Source organism: Salvelinus namaycush, chromosome 6 (assembly GCF_016432855.1).
Source record: "Salvelinus namaycush isolate Seneca chromosome 6, SaNama_1.0, whole genome shotgun sequence".
NCBI classification, from domain to species: domain Eukaryota; kingdom Metazoa; phylum Chordata; class Actinopteri; order Salmoniformes; family Salmonidae; genus Salvelinus; species Salvelinus namaycush.
The window spans coordinates 13,994,033-14,021,061 of NC_052312.1; the positions used below are offsets into that span (position 1 = coordinate 13,994,033).

Consider the following 27,029-nt stretch of genomic DNA (forward strand, 5'->3'; position numbering starts at 1 on the left):
CTAACTTGTTATAAGCACATATAGGACTTTATAATGTTATCAACAAGGCCTATAATGCCATCTCTCTTAATACAAATGCACATCTATGACTACAAGGAGAGGCATTACTAACTGTTAAACAAGTTCTAAGAAAAGGTCCATTACTGTCATCTGGACAACTGTTGAAGGTAAAAGATGAACCCACTGCGGGGGTCAGCCCGATATGAACTGTACCGTGGTTTTTACAGTACCGACTACCGACCCGCTAGAGCTTGAGGAACAACCTCTTCCTCGGAATGCAGGAGTAGCCAAATCAATGGGCGTGACATAACGGTAACTGCCACCGGAGGAGGGGATGCGAGAAGAGACCTACGCATCACCGGGCACCGGACACCTCTTGCGCGCACACCATCCAGAATTTAAATATTCCGTCCGCACTCTCACTACTACAGTATTCAAGGCGCGGCTCGAACTATAACAGAAAACAGGTGGAAAGGAGATAGACAAGCAAAAACTTTTCACAACTCAGAGATTGTGTTTACTGATTCTGCCGCGTAAAAGGAACATAGGTAGATAGACCTAATTGGAAGGATAACGACAGCAGGTGTAGTGAGAAAGGGTAGGCAGCAAGATAACCTTAGCCTTTGGACACACGCACCCAAAGGATTCTTAGTTTTTTCGCCAACAGAAACGTATTTATTTAGGAATCAAAATAATCCACAAAATCTTTTTTTTCAAGATGGCAAACTCGGGAATTCAACTTTTAGGATTCGCCCTGTCACTCGTCGGTGTTATTGCACTCATTGTGGGGACCATTCTGCCACAGTGGAAGATGTCTGCGTACATAGGAGACAACATCATAACGGCGGTTGCCATGTACCAAGGATTATGGATGTCATGCGCTTTTCAGAGCACAGGGCAGCTCCAATGTAAAATATACGACTCGATCCTGCAGCTCGACAGTAAGTATAGACGCTTTAAAGTGGCAATCAGAAGTTGAAACAATAAGAAAGCGATCCCCGCCTCTGTTTTGGTAAAAAGCTGATAGATGTGGCTGGAGAAATACACCCACTCTCAAATTCATAGACAGAGCTATGGATACAGGGACTGACCATCCATGATATCAAAATTATAGTTTTAAGCATGTTTCAAGGTTATATAGTGTTTGTTTATGTTTACTTTGTTTACATTATTGGAGTTAAACGATGTTATATTTTGGGTTCTGATGGGGCAGTTATAAGTTATATTCTTCAAGAATCAATGGGTACATATCATTAATTTATAAATTCCAAAAAGGGATGTAGCAACTGCAGATGGCCAGTTTAAGCAAAATATTCAATTTATGCCAGGCATATTTTTTCTTTCAATGTCTGTGACTATATGTGAATCCTGTGCAGCACTTTCTTGTATATCCACTATTATCTAATTATCAAAGGAGGATTTCCGTGAAGATGGTGACTTCACTTGTGTCAGGAAGTCTCATGTTGTACCAGTAAATAGTATTGATTGACGGGAGATACAGGTGAGCAGACACCTGAGACGGTCAGCTGAGGTTCCCCACACTCCCCTTTATGGGGCAGTGCATCCTCAATACAGCACATTGGTGCCGCTGATAAAGGTGTTGGCTCAGAGCTGTTAGTCAGTCATTGCCCCTCATGGTTATCCTTTAGTAGCACCCTTCGTGTTAACATACAGTGGGATATTGTTAACTTCTGGCACCCTCTCACCAACCTCCCCACCCACCTCCACCCCTCTCTGCTGTATATTCTCACATGGCTGGGCCGCTCCACCCCCTAAGCAGGCCCCTGCCCATTCATCACCCACTGTTCCCTGGCATAGAGAGGGGACTGGGGGCTGGCTGGGGCTCCAGATGCCAGAGACGACTTGGTCCTAACGACCTAACGGTAAACAACCAGAAGAATACAGAAGACAGGAGTAGCCATGGCGACAGCAGCACAGTACCCTGTACAGGAATTTTACCTCCTCCCACTTCGGTTCGCCCCAAACCCTTAGGGCACCATGATGACGAGAACCAGGGTGTGATTTGATATAACTCCCCATCTACTCCTGTTGGTTTCTCTGGTCATAGTTGTTGGTGTGAGGGGTTTCATTGAACAGAGAGGCTTGTTCAGATTCAGAACACTTAGGGGGGGGGGGTCCCAGTTTTAACTTATTGTAACTGCACCTGCTGACAGAGAGCAGGTTTGAGGGTTATTGGAAGGGTACAGGGGGATGGGGTACAGAGGTGATGGGGTGATAGTCCATGGTAGCCCCTATTTGCATGCTGGTGAAAGGACCCTCATTATGTTTAAAGTACAGCAGAAGATTAGTATTTCTTCCTTCCTCTCTCCTCCTTATCACCCTCTTGCCCTCTCCGCCTCCCTCTCTCCTCCCTCTCCTCCCCACCCACAGTTGCCCTCTCTCCCACCCTCATCCTCAAATCCAATTTTATTGGTCACATACACATACTTAGCAGATGTTATTGTGGGTGTAGCAAAAATGCTTGTGTTCCTAGCTCCAACAGTGCAGTAGCATCCTAGAATTCACATCAATACACACCAATCTAAAAGTAAAAGAAAGGTACTCTCCCCCTCTCTCCTTCCCTCCCTCCCTTTCTCAGGGATGGAGGGTTGTGTTTGTGAGCTCAGGGATGGCCTGGACTGGCACAGACTGGTTCAGGGTGGACCAAGGAGGTACTCTCCCTCTCTGTCTCCCACCCTCTGTCAGTTTTATGAGGGAGGTGACAGATTAGGGTGTCCCGACAATGGCTTTCACTGCCGCCTTCCTCTCAACAAGAGCAGATGGAAGTGAGAGAGCGTGAAAGAGAGAGAGCGAGACAGGGAGAGAGAGGGGGAGGGAGAGGGAGGGTGTATCTCAGGGTTTCTCATCCAGGAAAACACACACATTAAAGTATCCTGTCAGCGCACATTAAACCCCAGTGATCCATAGAGCTGTGTTTATACAGTCACTTGTTTAAATCCAATACTTTGTGAACACCATACTCTACATGATCCATGGTTGGGGTTGGATTGTGTTGATAATGCATATTTTATATTTGTTCACACCTTTTGTTTACTTGCTGATAAAAAACGAAAGTTTATTAATTGACATTTGCAATATATCCCCCATGCCTATAAATTAAAGATTTCTATACAATATCCTTCTATAACTGTACCCTCTCTCTCTCTCACTCTCACTCTCACTGTCATTCACTGACACCTACCTACACCCTCCCTCATTCTCTCACTATCTTGCTACTCCTTTCCCTCCTCTCCCTTATCCCTCTCTCGCTCCCCTCCCTGGTGTTTGTGTGCGTGTGTGTCTCAGGTGCTCTCCAGGCCACCCGTGCCCTGATGATCGTTGGCATCATCGTATCCATCGCTGGGCTGGGCGTGGCCACCATGGGCATGAAGTGTACCACCTGCGGAGGGAACAACAAAGTACGCAAGTCTCGGACCGCCATGACTGGAGGCATCATCCTACTGATTGGAGGTGAGAGAGGGAGGGAGAGGGAGGGAGAGAAAGAGAGAGAGAGATCAGGAGAATCACCACAAACATGTATTTTCTTTGGGTCCAGAGTTTTCCCTACGTGATTAAATGACTTGGTCATGAAAATCTCAGGGCCCTACTTTTGTAAAAAAAAAAAAAAAAAAATCTAGCTGGTCTGAAATCCATGCACATTAGATCACTTGATCAGTCTGGTCCATACCAGGAGCTATAGAAAGAGATCAAGAGAATCACCCCAGTCAGTTGGTCACAATTATAAATGAGGGGTTTGTTCCTCTGTCTGGTCACCAGCTGCTCTCCCACTCATCTAAACCTGGCGAAGGCCTTCGGGTCGAAACGTTGCACAATAAAAGTCCCACTCATCTACCTAGGTTCCCCTGGAGATCAAAGAGGGAGAGAATGGGCACGTTTTACTGACTGTGGCTATTACTCTGACACTATTCCCTATTTAGTGCACTACTTTTCACTAGTCAAATGTCACTGGTCACTGGTGGTCAAATGTAGGGCACTATATAGGGAATAGGGTGTCATTTGGGACACAGATTGTTACTGTTATATAAGAGGTCATTAGAAACTCTCATAGAACAATGCCAGTAAAAAGCTAATGGGTTTCAGAGTAGAAAAAAATATGCACTGAAATGTGTTGTTTTCAATTTTAGTAGACACTCTGATCCAGAGGAATTAGGGTTAAGTGCCTTGCTCAAGGGCACATTGACAGGTTTTTCAACTAGTCATCTCAGGGATTTGAACCAGCTACCTTTCGGTTACTGGCCCAATGCTCTTAACCACTAGACTACCTGCAATTCTACAGGTCTAAAGTGTCTCAGAGTAGGAGTGCTGATCTAGGATCAGTTTTGCCTTTTAGATTATAATGAACGAACCAGCATGCAATCTTAGATCATGTGAAACCTCTTATAGGACAATGGCAGTATGGTTGGGGGGGGGAGGGGGGATTTAATAGCTAGCCGCCCATTGACTTCTTGAGAAGTGTTTGGCTCCCCTCTCTCAAATACGTATTGATGATACCTGGATGTACTGATCTGCCATTGTCTTACGTCAGATTGCGCTTCAATTCCGCCTGCACTGATCTGTCTCGTATCTCGCAAAGCGTAATGGGATAGCTCGAAAGTAGTCCGGCTACAATGGGTTATCATAACATTACCTAGGTAACGTTGTCTGCTGAACCCCATTTATGCCTCAAAATCGTCTCAATTAATCTAAGCTAAAACAATGAATCTGTCAATAATAGGGCTGTGGCGGTCATGACATTTTGTCAGCCGTTGATTGTCAAGCAAATAACTGCCGGTCTCATGGTAATTGCCTGTTAATTAACATAAACGCGTTTAGCATCTCCTGGCTTCCACGCATAGCCTATAAACCACTGAGGCAGACCTTTGGAATGTCTACATTAACATTAAGTATAATAAATCAATGTAATATAGCCTACACCATCACAATAAAACCATTATTTATTTTAGACAGGTCTAAAGAAACATGATATGAAGAAAATGTAGTCTATTTCAGAAGAACAGAATAGCATGCCCTGACGTTATGTTAGGCCCTGATCTGGCTATGCCATATGGCTGTGGGATACACTAGTTCATTTAGCAGACAAGATTGGCTTAGAATTCCGTGGCAATATAGTATGAGGAATACAATTGAAAATAGCTGAATAAAATAGAAAGGATATTTTCTCCAAATGATTTCAGAGGGAGTGCGCACATGTGGCACTGTATTGAGCAGGTAACACAGAAACAGGTTCTCCAAATACTTAATTTAGAGTTATTTATGCACCTTTAATTGTAATACAAACGTTGGGCTATATGTTTTGATTTTTAATACATTCCAAGGCTATATGATGTGACTCTAATGATGATTTGAAAAAAGTCTCATGAAAGGCATGAGCTCTGCTTTGTTTCTTGCACAGGCTGCACACACTTCATCAGTCTCTCATTCACAATTTGACAAGCACTTGATAATATTCTCACCAAGCCTCGAATTTCCCGGCGGCATCCTCCTTGTGTGGCCGTTTTGCCCTTGGGCTGAATATAATAATTATAATTCCCTTCTCCCAGCTACTAATCTCTGTGCTCCTAAGCACCTCTCACTCACATGGCTCTCTCAGAGATCTCAATTCTTATTAAATCAAATCAAATCAAATTTTATTTGTCACATACACATGGTTAGCAGATGTTAATGCGAGTGTAGCGAAATGCTTGTGCTTCTAGTTCCGACAATGCAGTAATAACCAACGAGTAATCTAACCTAACAATTCCACAACTACTACCTTATACACACAAGTGAAAAGGGATAAAGAATATGTACATAAAGATATATGAATGAGTGATGGTACAGAACGGCATAGGCAAGATGCAGTAGATGGTATAGAGTACAGTATATACATATGAGATGAGTAATGTAGGGTATATAAACATAAAGTGGCATAGTTTAAAGTGGCTAGTGATGCATGTATTACATAAAGATGGCAAGATGCAGTAGATGATATAGAGTACAGTACAGTATATACATATGAGATGAGTAATGTAGGGTATGTAAACATTATATTAAGTGGCATTGTTTAAAGTGGCTAGTGATACATTTTTAAATACATTTCCATCAATTCCCATTATTAAAGTGGCTGGAGTTGAGTCAGTATGTTGGCAGCAGCCACTAAATGTTAGTGGTGGCTGTTTAACAGTCTGATGGTCTTGCGATAGAAGCTGTTTTTCAGTCTCTCGGTCCCTGCTTTGATGCACCTGTACTGACCTCGCCTTCTGGATGATAGCGGGGTGAACAGGCAGTGGCTCGGGTGGTTGTTGTCCTTGATGATCTTTATGGCCTTCCTGTGACATCGGGTGGTGTAGGTGTCCTGGAGGGCAGGTAGTTTGCCCCCGGTGATGCGTTGTGCAGACCTCACTACCCTCTGGAGAGCCTTACGGTTGTGGGCGGAGCAGTTGCCGTACCAGGCGGTGATACAGCCCGACAGGATGCTCTCGATTGTGCATCGATTGTGCAAGTTTGTGAGTGCTTTTGGTGACAAGCCGAATTTCTTCAGCCTCCTGAGGTTGAAGAGGCGCTGCTGCGCCTTCTTCACAACGCTGTCTGTGTTGGTGGACCAATTCAGTTTGTCCGTGATGTGTACGCCGAAGAACTTAAAACTTACTACCCTCTCCACTACTGTCCCGTTGATGTGGATAGTGGGGTGCTCCCTCTGCTGTTTCCTGAAGTCCACAATCATCTCCTTTGTTTTGTTGACGTTGAGTGTGAGGTTATTTTCCTGACACCACACTCCGAGGGCCCTCACCTCCTCCCTGTAGGCCGTCTCGTCGTTGTTGGTAATCAAGCCTACCACTGTAGTGTCGTCCGCAAACTTGATGATTGAGTTGGAGGCATGCATGGCCACGCAGTCGTGGGTGAACAGGGAGTACAGGAGAGGGCTCAGAACGCACCCTTGTGGGGCCCCAGTGTTGAGGATCAGCAGGGTGGAGATGTTGTTACCTACCCTCACCACCTGGGGGCGGCCCGTCAGGAAGTCCAGTACCCAGTTGCACAGGGCGGGGTCGAGACCCAGAGCTTGATGACGAGTTTGGAGGGTACTATGGTGTTAAATGCTGAGCTGTAGTCGATGAACAGCATTCTCACATAGGTATTCCTCTTGTCCAGATGGGTTAGGGCAGTGTGCAGTGTGGTTGCGTTTGCGTCGTCTGTGGACCTATTGGGTCGGTAAGCAAATTGGAGTGGGTCTAGGGTGTCAGGTAGGGTGGAGGTGATATGGTCCTTGACTAGTCTCTCAAAGCACTTCATGATGACGGAAGTGAGTGCTACGGGGCGGTAGTCGTTTAGCTCAGTTACCTTAGCTTTCTTGGGAACAGGAACAATGGTGGCCCTCTTGAAGCATGTGGGAATAGCAGACTGGGATAAGGATTGATTGAATATGTCCGTAAACACACCAGCCAGCTGGTCTGCGCATGCTCTGAGGACCCGGCTGGGAATGCCGTCTGGGCCTGCAGCCTTGCGAGGGTTAACACGTTTAAATGTTTTACTCACCTCGGCTGCAGTGAAGGAGAGCCCGCAGGTTTTGGTAGCGGGCCGTGTCAGTGGCACTGTATTGTCCTCAAAGCGAACAAAAAAGTTTAGTCTGTCTGCGAGCAAGACATTAGCCAATGCTTGTCACGTGATCGGGTCCATCTCACAGGCATCTTAGCTTCGAAGTAGACTACAAGTGGAGACAGACACATCAGGGGCGCAACTGCGCGTTTCCTTCTTATCTCATTCCGAGGAGCATATTCAAGATGTTAGAAGAACTGTCCACATTTACTTTTCATCAGCCAACAAGATGAGTAGGCCTAACGAACAGCAAAAGCACTAACCTATGTCCATCTACTATCCCCCATAGTACAAAAGTTTACCTATTCTAATGGTTCTGTGTGAGAAATAAATATTCCAAACATACTCTTGTGTACTCATACTCTCAGACAGTTGTGGGATGTGATAGATCCCAAGTTAACTTCTTATGGGCAGGTGGGACGGTAGCGGCCAACATCCGGTGAAATTGCAGAGCGCGAAATTACAACTACACTATTATAAATATTTAACTTTCATAAAATCTAAAGTGTAATATATTAAAATAAAGCTTAACTTCTTGTTAATCCAGCCGCGGTGTCAGATTTCAAAAAGGCTTTACTGCGAAAGCGATTATCTGAGAACAGCGCCCCGCATACAAACACATGAAAAACATATTTCAACCAGGCAGCTGCGACATGAAAGTCAGAAATAGCGATATAAAAAATGCCTTACCTTTTTTTGAAAACTCTGTTTATTAAGTTTTACACACACAAGACAAGACAAAGCAATATAAATAATATACTCAACTAGAAAAAATACAAATAATACATTTTTTTTATTTTTAAATAGCTTTACTTTAGACAAGTTAAACACACCAGGTAGAAGGCTACAAAGGTTAAAGGGCAATCTATAGTACAGGGACAGAGCAAACACCTCACCATTGTTCCTGTAAACAGTCAAGGGATAGGGGTGGAGAAATGCAACCACTCACAGACAGTCATGGCCACAGACCGACCATCCACTGGACCAAAAATAAAACGTTTACAATGCTTTAAAATAAAACAATGAATAATAATCATTTTATGTAGGCGTGAACAAAATTTTAAAATAAAAATAAAAAACTGGGAAAAACAAGCTCACATTTTAGTCTCTGACCGGGCAAGATGAACAAGGCATCCGTAGGTCACAATCAATAAGCACATCAACCTTAACTTCTCTGCACTACGGATCCCTTTTACGGGATCATTTCCCTAAACAACCGCTGAATTGCAGGGCGCAAAATATTACTAAAAATATTTATAATCATGCAATCACAAGTGAAATATACCAAAACACAGCTTAGCTTGTTGTTAATCCACCTATCGTGTCAGATTTTGAAAATATGCTTTACAGCGAAAGAAATCCAAGCTTTTGTGAGTGTATCAATCAATGCTAGAACAGCTAGCCCCAAATTAGCATGGTCACGAAAGTCAGAAAAGCAATAAAATTAATCGCTTACCTTTGATAATCTTCAGATGTTTGCACTTACGAGACTCCCAGTTACACAATAAATGTTATTTTTGTTCGATAAATATTACTTTTATAACAAAAAAACGCCATTTGGGGCCTCCCGGGTGGCGCAGTGGTCTAGGGCACTGCATCGCAGTGCTAACTGCGCCACCAGAGTCTCTGGGTTCGCGCCCAGGCTCTGTCGCAGCCGGCCGCGACCGGGAGGTCCGTGGGGCCACGCACAATTGGCATAGCGTCGTCCGGGTTAGGGAGGGTTTGGCCGGTAGGGATATCCTTGTCTCATCGCGCTCCAGCGACTCCTGTGGCGGGCCGGGCGCAGTGCGCGCTAACCAAGCGGGCCAGGTACACGGTGTTTCCTCCGACACATTGGTGCGGCTGGCTTCCGGGTTGGAGGCGCGCTGTGTTAAGAAGCAGTGCGGCTTGGTTGGGTTGTGCTTCGGAGGACGCATGGCTTTCGACCTTCGTCTCTCCCGAGCCCGTACGGGAGTTGTAGCGATGAGACAAGATAGTAATTACTAGCGATTGGATACCACGAAAATTGGGGAGAAAATGGGATAAAAAAAATTAATAAAAAAATAAAAAAAAGACAAAGAACGCCATTTGGGTTGCGCGTTATGTTCAGAAAACTACAGCCTCGTTCCAGTCCTGAAAGACAGAAGAAAATTCCCAAACGTATCAGATTCAAAAATATTACTAAAAATATTTATAATCATGCAATCACAAGTGAAATATACCAAAACACAGTTTAGCTTGTTGTTAATCCACCTATCGTGTCAGATTTTGAAAATATGCTTTGCAGCGAAAGCAATCCAAGCTTTTGTGTGTGTATCAATCAATGCTAGAACAGTTAGCCTTATATTAGCTTGGTTAGCTTGGTCACGAAAGTCAGAAAAGCAATAAAATGAATCGCTTACCTTTGATAATCTTCGGATGTTTGCACTCACGAGACTCCCAGTTACACAACAAATGTTCTTTTTGTTCGATAAATATTACTTTTATAACAAAAAAACGCCATTTGGGTTGCGCGTTATGTTCAGAAAACCAAAGCCTCGTTCCGTTCGACGAAAATTCCAAAAAGTATCCGTAATGTTCGTAGAAACATGTCAAATGTTTTTTATAATCAATCCTCAGGTTGTTTTTAACAAACATAATCGATAATATTTCAACCGGACCGTAACCTATTCAATAAGAGAGAAAAAGAAAATGGAGAGCTACCCTCTCGCGCGCAGGAACTAATCAGAGGACACCTGACTAGTTTTGAAAAATCTCGCTCATTTTTCAAAATAAAAGCCTGAAACTATGTCTAAAGCCTGGTCACAGCCTGAGGAAGCCATTGGAAAAGGAATCTGGTTGATACCCCTTTAAATGGAAGAAAGACGGGCCAGGAAACACAGATTTAAAAAAATAAAAATCACTTCCGGGTTAGATTTCCTCAGGTTTTCGCCTGCAGAATCAGTTTTGTTATACTCACAGACAATATTTGACAGTTTTGGAAACTTTGGAGTGTTTTCTATCCTAATTTGTAAATTATATGCATATTCTACGATCTGGACCTGAGAAATAGTCTGTTTACCATGGCAACGTTATTTTAAAAAATATATATTAAAAAAATCTGACCCCTAGCGTCAAGAGGTTTTAATGCCCCCCCCGAAAAAACACTAATAAATGCTCATCCAACCCTTAAGTCACAGGGGGGTCAAATACAGACTTATTTTTGTTTTAATATGAATGCCATCAGAGGATGGACTGTTTAAAGTAAGACCGGAATGGAGCCCAAGCCTCATTAAACAGTTTGGGGTTCCCACGTGTATTGAATTTAAAAAAAAATCTAGTTTCAGAGAGCACAACACATCTCTCACCCAATATTTATAAGATGGGGGAGCTGCCATCTTCCAGTTCTGTAGTATTAGCCGTCTAGCTAAAAGAGTTGTATAAGCAACAGTGTCCAACTGGATTCTTGACAGGGGGGTACCTATGGGCAGTACTCCAAAAAGGGCTGTAAGGGGAGACGGATCTATAACAGTGTCATATATATCAGAGAAACATTTAAATATTAATTCCCAGAAACCTGACAGTTTATGACAGCCCCAAAACATATGCAACAGTGTGGCTGGTTCCATTTTACATCTGACACAGGTAGGATCAAAATCAGAGAATATTCTTCCAAGTTTGGCCCCGGACCCGTGGATACGGTGAACCACCTTGAATTGAATGAGGCTGTGTCTAGTGCTAAAAGAGGACGAATGCACCCTGTGCAGCACAGATTCCGAGGTGTCTTCCCCGAGTTCCTCCCCCAAATCCTTTTCCCATCGAGTCTTTAAAGGCACCAAAGAAGGGTTCTTTCTGTAAGTCATGAATGATTGCATATACATCTGAAATTGTGCCCCTAGGAAGCTTGTTCAGCTAAAAGATGCTCTCTATAGCTGTATTCGCAGGCCTTTGGGGAAATTCAGGTGTGTTAGCTCTGACAAAGTTCCTAGTCTGGAGATAGCGGAAAAAGTGAGATTGGGGGAGGTTGAGTTTTTCCTGTAGCTGAGTAAAAGAGGCAAATGTATCATCAAAGAATAATTGGGCTAGTGAGGAGAGGCCTAGTGAGTGCCAGATGGCAAAAGCCCCATCATTCAAAGATGGAGGAAATAAAATGTTCTGATTGATTGGGCCTGATAGAGAAAAGCCTCGGAGGCTAAAGGCTAAACGGAACTGATTCTAAATTTCTTCACATTTTAAGTGCAGCAATGCACACACGGCAGTAGGCTATAAGTGCAAATGTTCCACAATGCAATCAATTAGCGGGAAAACACTCTTCTCAAAATTGACCGCAAGTGCGATTATGCATGGACCGTTATCATGCACCTGTCTCGGAACAGGGGCAGGGGAAAAAATAAATGTCATCGATGCACTTAAATAGCAAATGGGGGATACTTTTCCCGGGGTTCATTTTCATACCAGCCAGGTAGGCTATACTCCTGTTGTAAAGCAAAGCAATGTGCTTAATTTTAGGAAAGTTGAGAAATAAATATAGTTGGCCTAGCCTCACGCAATTGCATAGCCTATTGAAATATTGCGCAACATGAGCTCATGGGCTCTCATGAAGTGTTTTAATTAGATTTTTGATTACATTTGCATTGATGTCAGAGAGATTAGATGGACAATGGTGTGCTGAGTACCAGACAATGGTGTGCTGAGTACCAGGTTAGCAAGTTTGGTAGGCTACTAATGACCAGCAGCAGCATCAGAGCTTGGAGAAGTCTAGTTACCGTGAGTAAACAGTCACATGGAATTTAAGTGCGGTCATGGTAATGACCGCCGGTGTGGTGGTAATACGGCCACCATAACAGCCCAAGTCAATAATTTTGACGTTTTTTGGTGAGGAAGTCTTAGTCGCACCATTTTACATCTAGCAAAGGACTTTGTGCTTTATCAAGCAGTATTTCTGAAGATTGACAAAGTGCACGAAAGCTAGCTTAAATTTGTCCAACATTAGCTTGCTAGCTGAGCCAGTCACTTCATATAAAACGAATAATGGGATGCTGCTAACCAACCAGCTACCTTGTGCTGCACACGCAATGCTGAATGCTTCCACCAAAAGCTAGCTGTTTTCATGAAGCAGATGCGCTGCCTGTTCTGTCTTTGGCCAGAATCAGATAACATTCCCTCTTACTTTTGGGGCAGCATGTCTACAACTGAGGGTAGTTAAACAAGCCAAGCAATCCGATTATGTCAGTAAGGTAGAGTCAGCTAGGTAGCTATGTCAGTAAGCTAGCTACAAGTTAGCTAACGTTAAGCAGCTGATCAAGTCACTTGCGGCTAATGTGCTTGCACATCATTTTACTAGGAGGTAGCCACCATTTTGTTTTTATTTTCTCCCATTGCGATTGATAATTTATCTAGCTATTCTGCCTATTTCATAGAGGATCAATGAAAGCGCAGTGACATCATAAATTAGGAAATATGTTTTCATATTTGAATGGCAGATGCTCTGGAATATTAAAATGTTAATATGAGTTACACATCCTACAAGACTGATCGGTTGAGGGATGAGCGTCGCTTAGGAGTGACACCATCTGACGTAAAACAATGCTGATCCGTCTGATCCCTCTTTTTTTTGTACGTGAATGTTTTTTCTTTCTCATTCAGCTCTGTGTGCAGTAGTGGCCTGTTCGTGGTTCGCTCACAATGTCATCCGGGCCTTCTATAACCCTTATACTCCTGTCAACACCAAGTAAGTCAAATTTATTTATGAAGCCCTTCTTACATCAGCTGATGTCACAAAGTGCTGTACAGAAACCCAGCCTAAAACCCCAAACAGCAAGCAATGCAAGTGTAGAAGCACGGTGGCTAGGAAAAACTCCCTAGAAAGGACGGAACCTAGGAAGAAACCTAGAGAGCAACCAGGCTATGAGGGGTGGCCAGTCCTCTTCTGGCTGTGCCGGGTAGAGATTATAATAGAACAAGGCCAAGATGTTCAAATGTTCATAGATGACCAGCAGGGTCAAATAATAATAATCACGGTGGTTGTAGAGGGTGCAACAGGTCAGCACCTCAGGAGTAAATGTCAGTTGGCTTTTCATAGCCGATCATTCAGAGTATCTCTACCGCTCTTGCTGTCTCTAGAGAGTTGAAAACAGCAGGTCTGGGACAAGGTAGCACGTCCGGTGAACAGGTCAGGGTTCCATAGCCGCAGGCAGAACAGTTGAGATTGGAAACAGCAGCACAACCAGGTGGACTGGGGACAGCAAGGAGTCATCAGGCCAGGTAGTCCTGAGGCATGGTCCTAGGGCTCAGGTCCACCGAAAGAAAGAGAATTAGAGAGAGCATACTTAAATTCACACAGGACACCGGATAAGACAGCAGAAATAGTCCAGATATAACAGACTGACCCTAGCCACCCGACACAAACTATTGCAGCATAAATACTGGAGGCTGAGACAGCCCTGGCTGCCAACACAATTCCTGAATATTTTTTAGGGCTACATTAACCTGTTTGCGGCCTTACAAAAAAAGATTGCAGTTTTTAAACTGCAGTAAAGTGTAGTAACTGCAGTCGACTGGTATTTCGGACGCAGTAATTGCCGCATACTGCAGTTAAACTGCACTTTAACTGCAGTTATACTGCATTGTACTGCAGTTATACTGCACTATGACTGCAATCTTTTTTCGTAAGGGCGATAATGGACAAAACGATGTTTTATTATTGTAAGGCTATAGGGGCAACTTAAGGTAAAGTGTTACCGAAGAATGTTAGAACACTGCTCTAAAACCATGTCTCACTCTTTTCTCCCTCTCCCCACAGGTTTGAGTTTGGAGCAGCCATCTTCATTGCCTGGGGAGGTTCTTTCCTGGACGTGCTGGGGGGAGCCATGCTGGCATCTTCCTGCCCCAGGAGTAAAAAGCCGGTGCCCAAATACCCCGCCATGAGTGGCGTGAGCGCCCGCTCACCCCCCAGCAGCACCAAGGAGTATGTGTGAGTGCCCTCTACTGCCGATAACCGGAATAACAGAAGCTTGAATATGAAAGAGTTTGTACATGGAGTCGAACGTGACTAGTCTGTTGTATTTTTGGGGCAAAATTTTTGTGTCGCAAAAGAGCACAGATATGTATAAGAAATACCGTAAACTTCATTATATTCTGGCACCGTGATTTAATCTGAAACTTTTCTTCAACAATGTGTATTAAGGATGCTGTTATTTAACTAGAGTTTCGTAAACTGAGCAATGCATAAAGAGTAACGCATGAGTTTCAAATTAAACCAGCTGCCAGATTATGAGATTTACTGTATTTTTTTGTTGCACAGATCTGTGCTCTTTTGGACAGCGTAAATGTTGCCCATGAAGTTTGCATTTGGGGGGCATATCGGGATAGTATGACAGGATGACAAAAAAAGAAAGAATTACTAGATGTGAATATAGTTTTACAGAGCAGACCGCCCGACCCCCACCCCAACAAGACTCTATCATGCAGTAGTTTGTTTTTGAGTGACGTCTCTCACCCCCTCCCAACATTCCACAATTGTTTATGAATTTATGAGTGGGCCTCACAAATACACTGTAATTGGTTATTGGATGCGCCTTATATTAACAGACCATGTCTTAGGGTGTATGTTCTCGTATTACACACACACACACACACACACACACACACACACACACACACACACACACACACACACACACACACACTTCTCGTATTACAGCCAAGATGCAGTATCATGGCAAACACTCTCACCCCCCTGTAAGAAACACTGTGCATTTAATTTAGCATTTCCATTGTAATTGAAGGTAATAAATTAAACTCGGTGTGGCGCTAAGGGCATACTTTTGGCATACTCAGGGGATAGCTATGTATGTATAATAGCAAAAGGGACTAGCGCGCCACCAGTTCTTTTACAATGGAGTTTTCTGTCGACACAACTGTCTCCAATGGCGTTCAACGTTCAAGCCAAGTGTTGACGTCACACTAGTTGTGAGTGACTGCATACACTATGGTGAATCCCCGAGCAATTCACTACTGCACTCCAAAAGGGAGAGGGCTTTTCATACAGGCCTGCAATATACTCTATCCCATTATAAATTATCTTTCACCACAGTCATTCTTAACAGGTGCCTTGACTATTACTATTACTAAGGAGTGTTTGTTTTTATTACTGTAATACACAATATATATTATTATCATCAAACAGGTTTTTATTTATGTGTTTGACCATGCTCTGTTCTGATGTCCACACTATTATTCTACTTAGGACGGCGCAATATGTTTGGAATGCATTCTATATAGTATGCTAGTGTTGAGTTCTGGTTGTAGCCTCTGTTTGTGTTTTAAATGTAGCAGAATATGGTAGTACCATTCCCAAGTGCTAGTGTACTCTTGTGTTTTTGCTTTTAGCTTTAGATAGCAATGAATAATATTTTATGTTTGATATTTGTGATCACGGAGAAAGCTCAACCATCCTGCCTTTGACTGAAAAGATGCTCAGCGGAATTTTAACCCTGGATGCTTTTGTATTAGGTGATGTTGTAAGCATAGAAATACAATTATTAGATAGTAATAGTAACTAGATTACTAAATAGTAATTATATTTCTATGGTTGTAAGATGTTCAAAAGGTTTCTAGAAATGTTTATTTTAATAAATGGCCATGTAGCTTACTACATAATACATGTTCTTCTACAATTTGTATATCTAGCCCGTTTTTCTTTTATTGAAAGTTTATCCAATGGTTCTTGTTTTCTCATAACAACAGTTGAAATGCAATGTTATAACTGTCAATATCCCAATATGGAACATCTCTGATAATAAAATACACAACAGGAATATAATACAACGGGTGATGTGTGTTCTTTGTCGTATTTGGTTCGACATGGGGGCTCGTATTTGGCTGTTTTGAAGTACGACAGGGGCGAGTGTAATTCTGGAGGTTGCATTTCAATCATAATGATATAATAAATGTTCCATTAAAAAAGAAAAGCTCTTCCCTCCTTTATTACCAATAATGAATTATTATGCAAAAATCATCAAATTTTCATGCAAACATTCTCAATGCACATAACAATTCCATCCATTTAAGCCATGTGATCATGACAGCGCCACTATTAGCTATGCTGTGAAATGCAATGTTTCACTGAAAGTAGTGACCAGTGTACAAGAAAGTTACAGGCATTAGTTAGGTCAACATTGTCCTTATAGTCCACGTGAAATATTGTATGTGTCCCAAACGGCACCCTATTCCATGTCCCAAACGGCACCCTATTCCCTATATAGTGCACTACTTTTGACTATGGCCCATAGGACCTATGTAGGGAATAGGGTGCCATTTGGGACTCAACCTTTATGATAAAACCATTTAAACAACGAAGAAGAAATTAGCCCTTCTGGACAGGAAGTATGCCCTGACTTGTTGATGCTTAAATATAATCCGTGCATAGAAATATGTAAAGTTTCATCGTCACATATTTAACAGTCATTCCCACAAAGTGCACCATTACGCAATAACATAAGAAAAACAACAAACCATATATTATATCAACTCTTTAAAAAAATGTGCTGGAAAATAATAGCCATCCATAATTGATTTAAAACAAGGTAATAAACCAAAACAATATTTTTTTTGTAAATATAAATGATCAGTAGTAACCTTTTCCAACTATCCCTGCATTCCAAAACAGTGATCATTCAGCAGTAGCCTGATACTCCACAAGGTGAGAGAACCACAGATTTAGGTTAAATCACAACTGTCAGTAACTCAACATGTAACGTACAGGTGGAACATTAACAGGCTTCCGTCCTGCCTTCTTCTACACAACATCCACCTTGTAAAATCAGTAACCAAGAAAACTGTATTCATAGCCTCTGTGTGCTGATCTAAGATCAGACTTGCCTTTTAGATGATATTAAATAAGATTCTATAGACAAGTGGGGACCTGATCCTAGATCAGCACTCCTACTCAATTTTACCTTATCATTTAAAGAGTGCAACTTTTTTTCAAATATAGCCCTTTAGAAGCTTTAAAGACAAGCCACACTGTACTTTCCCAAGTGCAGATAGTCCACTACAGAGGTAATAAGAGCAGAACAAGTTTCAGTACAATTCATTCACAGTATAACAACAGACAAGTTAACCGCAATATACAAGCTTTTGATGCAAAGGTCTATAGAATCCTAAAATTAATGTCTATAACTAATGTCTAGAATTCCGGCAATAGAACTGTCCCTCAATGTGCCACGATGAGCTTTTCAGCTATGATATCCTAGGCCAAGCTTCAGGGGAGGTCACTTGTAAAGTTGATTGATCAAGGTCAAATTGATTCAGTTGAGTTTGGCTTCGAAGATCTTCATTGGCACATGTGGTGTGGTTTAGGAGATGGGTGAGAGGTTGAGGGACACGGAACATTATTATTGGCTATTATTATTCATGATGTCATCCACGTCCTCATCCCCTAGGTCCACTGGAAAAGGGAAAGGTAACAATTAGTTGAATATCTGCTCATACGAGTGTCAATAAGGTTGAGAATAATCATATTTTATTCCTATTTTGATAAGATTATATAGTTGTGGGGGAGGCTAAAAAGATGACAGATTCTGGTTTTAAATGTCTCTATCTTGGTCTATACTCATAAAACCTGACATAACCACAAAATCGCAATACAGTAGGCATATATCTCTTTCTCAAAATATGTGGGTGTACAGGGAGAGGAATATTTCCACTTTACTCACCTTTCTTGGAACGACCAATTTGTCCGAGTTTGGGCGCCCGCTGCCCTAGTCTCTGGGGGTTGGGCCTCTCATGCCCATTCTGTGCTACCTGCCTATGTCCCGGGTTGAACTGGCCGGCCGGACCGGGCTGTCGCGGGCCATTCGATGGAATCAGATCTGGCATTCCTGACGATCCGTACATCTCTCCCATACAGAAGGTCGCGCGCAGTATTTCTCCGTTGAGTCCACTTGGTGTCCCCCTCTTCTCACGTCGAGGTTGGGTTTACTTCCGCAATGGTGTTCTGGTCTTTTTGATACGCGAAATCAGCAGATATAGTGCTTTGACACACCTACGGATGGGGAAATAGTTGCCATGAAATTAGTTGCGTTCATGAGTATTAACCAAATAAAGTACGCATAACGGGAGAAGCTCGTTTGCCGATGAAACAACAGTATTGACGAATTAAGTCTCTTAGCTACATAATTACCCACATTGAGCCTATGAATTATATAGTGGCCTACCTGTACACATACACATCGTGTTGCAATAGCCTATACAATATGGATTCATTTCTGGACTTAAGTGTAAAGTGTGGTGTGTGTCATGTCAATGTCCATATTTGCCATGCCGGCCTGGGCTATACGAAAGCGTACCCATGTACCCTTTTCCTTATAACTAATAATTAACAGACGTTTTGTGTATAATAGTCTAGCTATAAACAACACTATTACCTTAAAGATCCGTCGTTTGTATGAACAAGATGAATCCCGGTAAACGGTCTATTCGGTGTTATTCTACCCCCGCAGTTGTTGTTTATCTGCTCCGTGTCGTGCTTGTTTTAGGAAGTCTCCGCTTAAAGGAACAGCACCTTCTGTCGTAACTCTCACTGGGGGATTTCCTAGTTGTTCTGACTCACACGCATTGCTCTTTCTACGTCACTGCGAGGGACTGTATTGAAACGTGGGTGTAATAGAACCTACCCGCGCCATCCACGCAATATATGCATAACCTATAACGCACCGACCACATAAAATAGGTGACTCATCTGCGGTAGCTGGTTTCTTCCAGATGCATTGAGGTCAAATGGACACACCTACTCATTCAAGGGTTTTCTTTATTTTTACTATTTTCTAGAATAATAGTGAAGACATCAAAGCTATGCCATAACACATGGAAGCATGTAGTAGCCAAAAAAAGTGTTAAATAAATCAAAATATATTTTAGATTTTAGATTCTTCAAAGTAGCCACCTTTGCACACTTTTGGCATGCTCTCAAGCAGCTTCATGAGGAATGCTTTTCCAACAGTCTTGAAGGAGATACAACATATGCTGAGCACTTGTTGGCTACTTTTCCTTTATTCTGCAGTCCAACTCATCCCAAACCATCTCAATTGGGTTGAGGTCAGGTGATTGTGGAGGCCAGGTCATCTGATGCAGCACTTCATCACTCTCCTTCTTGGTCAAATAGCCCGTACACAGCCTGGAGGTTTGTTTTGGGTCATTTTCCTGTTGAAAAACAAATGATATTCCCACTAAACACAAACCAGATGGGATGGCGTATCACTGCAGAATGCTGTGGCAGCCATGCTAGTAAAGTGTGCCTTGAAGTCTAAATAAATTACAGACAGTTTCACCAGCAAAGCACCCCCACACCATCACACCTCCTCCCCCAAGCTTCATGGTGGGAACCACACTTGCAGAGATCATCTGTTCACCTACTCTGCGTCTCACAAAGACTTGGCGGTTGGAACCAAAAATCTCAAATTTGGACACATCATGACCAAAGGACAGATTCTCACCGGTCTAATGTCCATTTCTCGTGTTTCTTGGCCCAAGCAAGTCTCTTCTTCTTATTGGTGTCCTTTAGTAGTGGTTTCTTTGCAGCAATTCAACCATGAAGGCCTAATTCACGCAGTCTCCTCTGAACAGTTGATGTTGAGATGTATCTGTTACTTGAACTCTGTGAAGCATTTATTTGGGCTGCAATCTGAGGTGCAGCTAATTATAATGAACTTATCCTCTGCAGCAGAGGTAACTCTGGGTCTTCCTTTCCTGTGGCGGTCCTCATGAGAGCCAGTTTCATCATAGCGCTTGATAGTTTTTGCGACTGCACTTGAAGAAACTTTCAAAGTTCTTTAAATGTTCCATATTGACTGACCTTCATGTCTTAATGTAATGATGGACTGTTGTTTCCCTTGGCTTATTTGAGCTGTTCCTGACATAATATGGACTTAGTATTTTACCAAATAGGGCTATCTTCTGTATACTACCCCTACCTTGTCACAACACAACTGATTGGCTCAAAGGAAGGAAGGAAATTCAACAAATTAACTTTTAACGAGGCACACCTGTTCATTGAAATGCATTCCAGGTGACAACCTTATAAAGCTGGATGAGAGAATGCCAAGAGTGTGCAAAGCTGTCATCAATGCAAAGGGTGGCTACTTTGAAGAATCTCAAATAGAAAATATATATTTTGATTTCTTTAACACTTTTTTGGTTACTACATGATTCCAAGAGTGTTGTGAATACTGAAGTTAACCTTTCTGATTATAACCTTTTTTGGCAAGACAGATCAAATCAAATCAAATTTTATTTGTCACATACACATGGTTAGCAGATGTTAATGCGAGTGTAGCGAAATGCTTGTGCTTCTAGTTCCGACAATGCAGTAATAACCAACAAGTAATCTAACCTAACAATTCCACAACTACTACCTTATACACACAAGTGTAAAGGGATAAAGAATATGTACATAAAGATATATGAATGAGTGATGGTACAGAACGGCATAGGCAAGATGCAGTAGATGGTATAGAGTACAGTATATACATATGAGATGAGTAATGTAGGGTATGTAAACATAAAGTGGCATAGTTTAAAGTGGCTAGTGATACATGTATTACATAAAGATGGCAAGATGCAGTAGATGATATAGAGTACAGTATATACATATACATATGAGATGAGTAATGTAGGGCATGTAAACATTATATTAAGTGGCATTGTTTAAAGTGGCTAGTGATACATTTTTACATAATTTCCATCAATTCCCATTATTAAAGTGGCTGGAGTTGAGTCAGTATGTTGGCAGCGGCCACTAAATGTTAGTGGTGGCTGTTTAACAGTCTGATGGCCTTGAGATAGAAGCTGTTTTTCAGTCTCTCTGTCCCTGCTTTGATGCACCTGTACTGACCTCGCCTTCTGGATGATAGCGGGGTGAACAGGCAGTGGCTCGGGTGGTTGTTGTCCTTGATGATCTTTATGGCCTTCCTGTGACATCGGGTGGTGTAGGTGTCCTGGAGGGCAGGTAGTTTGCCCCCGGTGATGCGTTGTGCAGACCTCACTACCCTCTGGAGAGCCTTACGGTTGTGGGCGGAGCAGTTGCCGTACCAGGCGGTGATACAGCCCGACAGGATGCTCTCGATTGTGCATCTGTAGAAGTTTGTGAGTGCTTTTGGTGACAAGCCGAATTTCTTCAGCCTCCTGAGGTTGAAGAGGCGCTGCTGCGCCTTCTTCACAACGCTGTCTGTGTGGGTGGACCAATTCAGTTTGTCCGTGATGTGTACACCGAGGAACTTAAAACTTTCCACCTTCTCCACTACTGTCCCGTCGATGTGGATAGGGGGGTGCTCCCTCTGCTGTTTCCTGAAGTCCACAATCATCTCCTTTGTTTTGTTGACGTTGAGTGTGAGGTTATTTTCCTGACACCACACTCCGAGGGCCCTCACCTCCTCCCTGTAGGCCGTCTCGTCGTTGTTGGTAATCAAGCCTACCACTGTAGTGTCGTCCGTAAACTTGATGATTGAGTTGGAGGCGTGCATGGCCACGCAGTCGTGGGTGAACAGGGAGTACAGGAGAGGGCTCAGAACGCACCCTTGTGGGGCCCCGGTGTTGAGGATCAGCGGGGTGGAGATGTTGTTACCTACCCTCACCACCTGGGGGCGGCCCGTCAGGAAGTCCAGGACCCAGTTGCACAGGGCGGGGTCGAGACCCAGGGTCTCGAGCTTGATGACGAGTTTGGAGGGTACTATGGTGTTAAATGCTGAGCTGTAGTCGATGAACAGCATTCTCACATAGGTATTCCTCTTGTCCAGATGGGTTAGGGCAGTGTGCAGTGTGGTTGCGATTGCGTCGTCTGTGGACCTATTGGGTCGGTAAGCAAATTGGAGTGGGTCTAGGGTGTCAGGTAGGGTGGAGGTGATATGGTCCTTGACTAGTCTCTCAAAGCACTTCATGATGACGGAAGTGAGTGCTACGGGGCGGTAGTCGTTTAGCTCAGTTACCTTAGCTTTCTTGGGAACAGGAACAATGGTTGCCCTCTTGAAGCATGTGGGAACAGCAGACTGGGATAAGGATTGATTGAATATGTCCTTAAACACACCAGCCAGCTGGTCTGCGCATGCTCTGAGGACGCGGCTGGGAATGCCGTCTGGGCCTGCAGCCTTGCGAGGGTTAACACGTTTAAATGTTTTACTCACCTCGGCTGCAGTGAAGGAGAGCCCGCAGGTTTTGGTAGCGGGCCGTGTCAGTGGCACTGTATTGTCCTCAAAGCGAGCAAAAAAGTTATTTAGCCTGTCTGGGAGCAAGACATCCTGGTCCGCGACGGGGCTGGTTTTCTTTTTGTAATCCGTGATTGACTGTAGACCCTGCCACATACCTCTTGTGTCTGAGCTGTTGAATTGCGACTCTACTTTGTCTCTATACTGGGACTTAGCTTGTTTGATTGCCTTGCGGAGAGAATAGCTACACTGTTTGTATTCGGTCATGTTTCCGGTCACCTTGCCCTGGTTAAAAGCAGTGGTTCGCGCTTTCAGTTTCACGCGAATGCTGCCATCAATCCACGGTTTCTGGTTTGGGAATGTTTTAATCGTTGCTGTGGGTACGACATCGTCAATGCACTTTCTAATGAACTCGCTCACCGAATCAGCATATTCGTCAATATTGTTGTTGGACGCAATGCGGAACATATCCCAATCCACGTGATCGAAGCAGTCTTGAAGCGTGGCATCAGATTGGTCGGACCAGCGTTGAACAGACCTGAGCGAGGGAGCTTGTTGTTTTAGTTTCTGTTTGTAGGCTGGAAGCAACAAAATGGAGTCGTGGTCAGCTTTTCCGAAAGGAGGGCGGGGGAGGGCCTTATATGCGTCGCGGAAGTTAGTATAACAATGATCCAAGGTTTTACCAGCCCTGGTAGCACAATCGATATGCTGATAGAATTTAGGGAGTTTTGTTTTCAGATTAGCCTTGTTAAAATCCCCAGCTACGATGAATGCAGCCTCAGGGTCTGTGGTTTCCAGTTTACAAAGAGTCAGATAAAGTTCGTTCAGGGCCATCGATGTGTCTGCTTGGGGGGGAATATATACGGCTGTGATTATAATCGAAGAGAATTCCCTTGGTAGATAATGCGGTCGACATTTGATTGTGAGGAATTCTAGATCAGGTGAACAGAATGACTTGAGTTCCTGTATGTTGTTATGATCACACCACGTCTCGTTAATCATAAGGCATACACCCCCGCCCCTCTTCTTACCAGAAAGATGTTTGTTTCTGTCGGCGCGATGCGTGAAGAAACTAGCTGGCTGCACCGACTCCGTTAGCGTCTCTTGAGTGAGCCATGTTTCCGTGAAGCAGAGAACGTTACAATCTCTGATGTCTCTCTGGAATGTTACCCTTGCTCGGATTTCATCAACCTTATTGTCAAGAGACTGGACATTGGCGAGTAGTATGCTAGGGAGTGGAGTGCGATGTGCCCGTCTCCGAAGCCTGACCAGGAGACCGCTTCGTTTGCCCCTTTTACGGCGTCGCTTAGGGTCGCCGGGTGGGATCAGATCCATTGTATTGGGTGGAAGGCAAAACACTGGATCCGCTTCGGGAAAGTCATATTCCTGGTTTTAACGATGGTGAGTTGACTTTGCTCTTATATTCAGTAGTTCCTCCCGACTGTATGTAATGAAACCTAAGATTACCTGGGGCACCAATGTAAGGAATAACACATAAAAAAACAAAATACTGCATATTTTCCTAGGAACGCGAAGCGAGGCGGCCATCTCGGTCGGCGCCGGAAGTTGATAGAACTGGGTTTATAGAACAGTGCACCACGCCGTTCTTTCCAGCATCAGATCTTCTTAAGGCGGGGTAGTGGCAATCTTTACCAAGGAACACCTTCAGTGCTTGGTTGTCTCCACCAAGTCTGTCCCCAAACAATTTGATTTGCTGGTATTAAGCATTAAACTTTCAAATAGCTCTTTGTTGACTGTTGCTTTGTGCTATCGTCCTCCATCTGCACCGATCTGTACCCTACCTGCCCTAAGCTCTCTCCTGGCCCCTTACACTAAGTCTGAATTTGTCCTGCTAGGTGACCTAAACTGGGACATGCTTAATCCACCTGACCAAGTCCTAAAGCAATGGGACTCCCTAAATCCTTCTCAGATTATTACCAATCCCACAAGGTATGACCCCAAACACCCAGAAAAGGCTACTCTCCTCGATGTTATCCTCACAAATAATCCTGATAGGTATCAGTCTGGTGTTTTCTGTAATGACCTTAGTGATCACTGTTTTACAGCCTGTGTTCGTAATGGCTGCTCAGTGAAACGACCTGTCCTGATTTTTCATAGACGCTTGCTAAAAAAGCTTTAATGAGCAAGCTTTCCTTCATGAACTGGCCTCTGTAACATGGTATAGAATCAGCTTGAATCAGCTTCCTCTGTCGTAATCGCTCCTTATTCACCCCAGCTACCAATCTAAACCTGGTTCAGATGACCATCCTACCCCTGCTAGATTACGGAGATGTAATTTATAGATCGGCAGGTAAGGGTGCCACCAATGCTCCTTATAGGACACATCACTGCACTCTATACTCCTCTGTAAACTGGTCAACTCTGTATACCCGTCGCAAGACCCACTGGTTGATGCTTAGTTAATAAACCCTCTTAGGCCTCACTCCCTCCTATCGGAGATATATACTGCAGCCCTCATCCTCCACATACAACACCCGTTTTGCCAGTCACATTCTATTTAAAGTCCCCAAAGCACACACATCCCTGGGTTCCTCGTCTTTTCAGTTCGCTGCAGTTAGCGACTGGAACGAGCTGCAACAAACACTCAAACTGGACAGTTTTATCTCAATCTCTTCATTCAAAGACTCAATCATGGGCACTCTTACTGACATTTGTGGCTGCTTTGCGTGATGTATTGTTGTCTCTACCTTCTTGCCCTTTGTGCTGTTGTCTGTGCCCAATAATGTTTGTACCATGTTTTATGCTGCTACCATGTTGTGCTGCTGCCATTTTGTGCTGCTACCATGCTGTGTTGTCATGTGTTGCTATGTTGTTGTGCTGTATATACTATATTTTTCCCAATTCTTTTCATCCCCCCCCCCTCCCCCCACTACAGATACACATTTACACGAACAAAAACGTACACAGACACACACAAACAATGACTACATCTAATCTACCCCCGCACGCTCACACCCCTATCCCTAGTGACTGCGTTGTTGTTTGCCACTTAGTCTTAAATTGTACCAATTCATTTTTCTCGGTTGCCCATGCTATTTCAATATTTCAATATTACAGTGGCTTGCAAAAGTATTCACCCCCTTGGCATTTTTCCTATTTTGTTGCCTTACAACCTGGAATTAACATGGATTTTTGGGGGGGTGGTATCATTTGATTTACACAACATGCCTATCATTTTGAAGATGCAAAATATTTTTTACTGTGAAACAAACAAGGAATAAGACAAAAAAACTGAAATCTTGAGCATGCATAATTATTCACCCCCCAAAGTCAATACTTTGTATAGCCACCTTTTGCAGCAAATACAGCTGCAAGTTTCATGGGGTATGTCTCTAGAAGCTTGGCACGTCTAGCCACCGGGATTTTTTCCCATTCTTCAAGGCAAAACTGCTCCAGCTCCTAAACTGCTCCAGCTCCAGATCCTCCAGCTCTGCTGGTGTACAGCAATCTTTAAGTCATACCACAGATTATCATCAATTGGATTGAGGTCTGAGCTTTGACTAGGCCATTCCAAGACATTTAAATGTTTCCCCTTAAACCACTCGAGTGTTGCTTTAGCAGTATGCTTAGTGTCCTGCTGGAAAGTGAACCCCCGTCCCAATCTCAAATCTCTGGAAGACTGAAACAGGTTTCCCTCAAGAATTTCGCTGTATTTAGCGCCATCCATCATTCCTTAAATTCTGACCAGTTTCCCAGTCCCTGCCGATGAAAAACATCCCAACAGCATGATGCTGCCACCACCATGCTTCACTGTGGGGATGGTGTTCTCAGGATGATGGGAGGTGTTGGGTTTGCGCCAGACATTGCGTTTTCCTTGATGGCCAAAAAACTAAATTGTAGTCTCATCTGACCAGAGTACCTTCTTCCATATGGTTTGGGAGTATCCCACATGCCTTTTGGCGAACACCAATTTTTTTCTTTAAGCAATGGATTTTTCTGTTCACTCTTCCGTAAAGCCCAGCTCTGTGGAGTGTATGGCTTAAGGTGGTCCTATGAACAGATACTCCAATCTCCACTGTGGAGCTTTCCCTCCATCTTGTGCCAACCTCAGTTCTTTTTGTGTATTTTTTTTTGCAGAATTCAATGGTAGCCCTTTACCTTCTGTAAAGGGTCTGTAGGCCTATGTAGTAAATGTTAATATTTTATTTAAAAATCTGTTTATAAATCTTGAATAATGTGATATGATTGCAGAGAGCACACACAATGACTGATAAATTCCAGGTAAACAGATATAATCAGAGAAAGAAATGCACATTT

The 27,029-nt window shown here is 43.3% G+C and overlaps 1 protein-coding gene and 1 long non-coding RNA gene across 2 annotated transcripts; one reads left to right on the forward strand and one right to left on the reverse strand.

Annotated features, from left to right (window-relative positions):
* Nucleotides 1–403: 403 nt before the first annotated feature.
* Nucleotides 404–16,809, forward strand: LOC120049660 (claudin-7-A). Its single transcript, XM_038996000.1, has 4 exons — nt 404–941; nt 3,307–3,471; nt 13,198–13,282; nt 14,354–16,809. The coding sequence occupies exons 1-4, from the start codon at nt 719–721 to the stop codon at nt 14,526–14,528; spliced, it is 648 nt and encodes a 215-aa protein (XP_038851928.1). The 5' UTR covers nt 404–718; the 3' UTR covers nt 14,529–16,809.
* On the reverse strand, nt 16,506–19,169 carry LOC120049661. The gene is made up of 3 exons (XR_005477131.1): nt 18,981–19,169; nt 18,270–18,598; nt 16,506–18,001 (listed from the first exon to the last, which is right to left on the reverse strand). It is a non-coding gene; the product is annotated as an uncharacterized LOC120049661 (long non-coding RNA).
* Nucleotides 19,170–27,029: the final 7,860 nt, after the last annotated feature.

Coding starts and splice junctions, on each gene's coding strand:
- LOC120049660 (XM_038996000.1), top strand. CDS start 719: ATGGCAAACTCGGGAATTCAACTTTTAGGATTCGCCCTGTCACTCGTC. Junction 942..3,306: donor CTCGATCCTGCAGCTCGACA/GTAAGTATAGAC, acceptor TGTGTGTCTCAG/GTGCTCTCCAGGCCACCCGT. Junction 3,472..13,197: donor CATCATCCTACTGATTGGAG/GTGAGAGAGGGA, acceptor TTTCTCATTCAG/CTCTGTGTGCAGTAGTGGCC.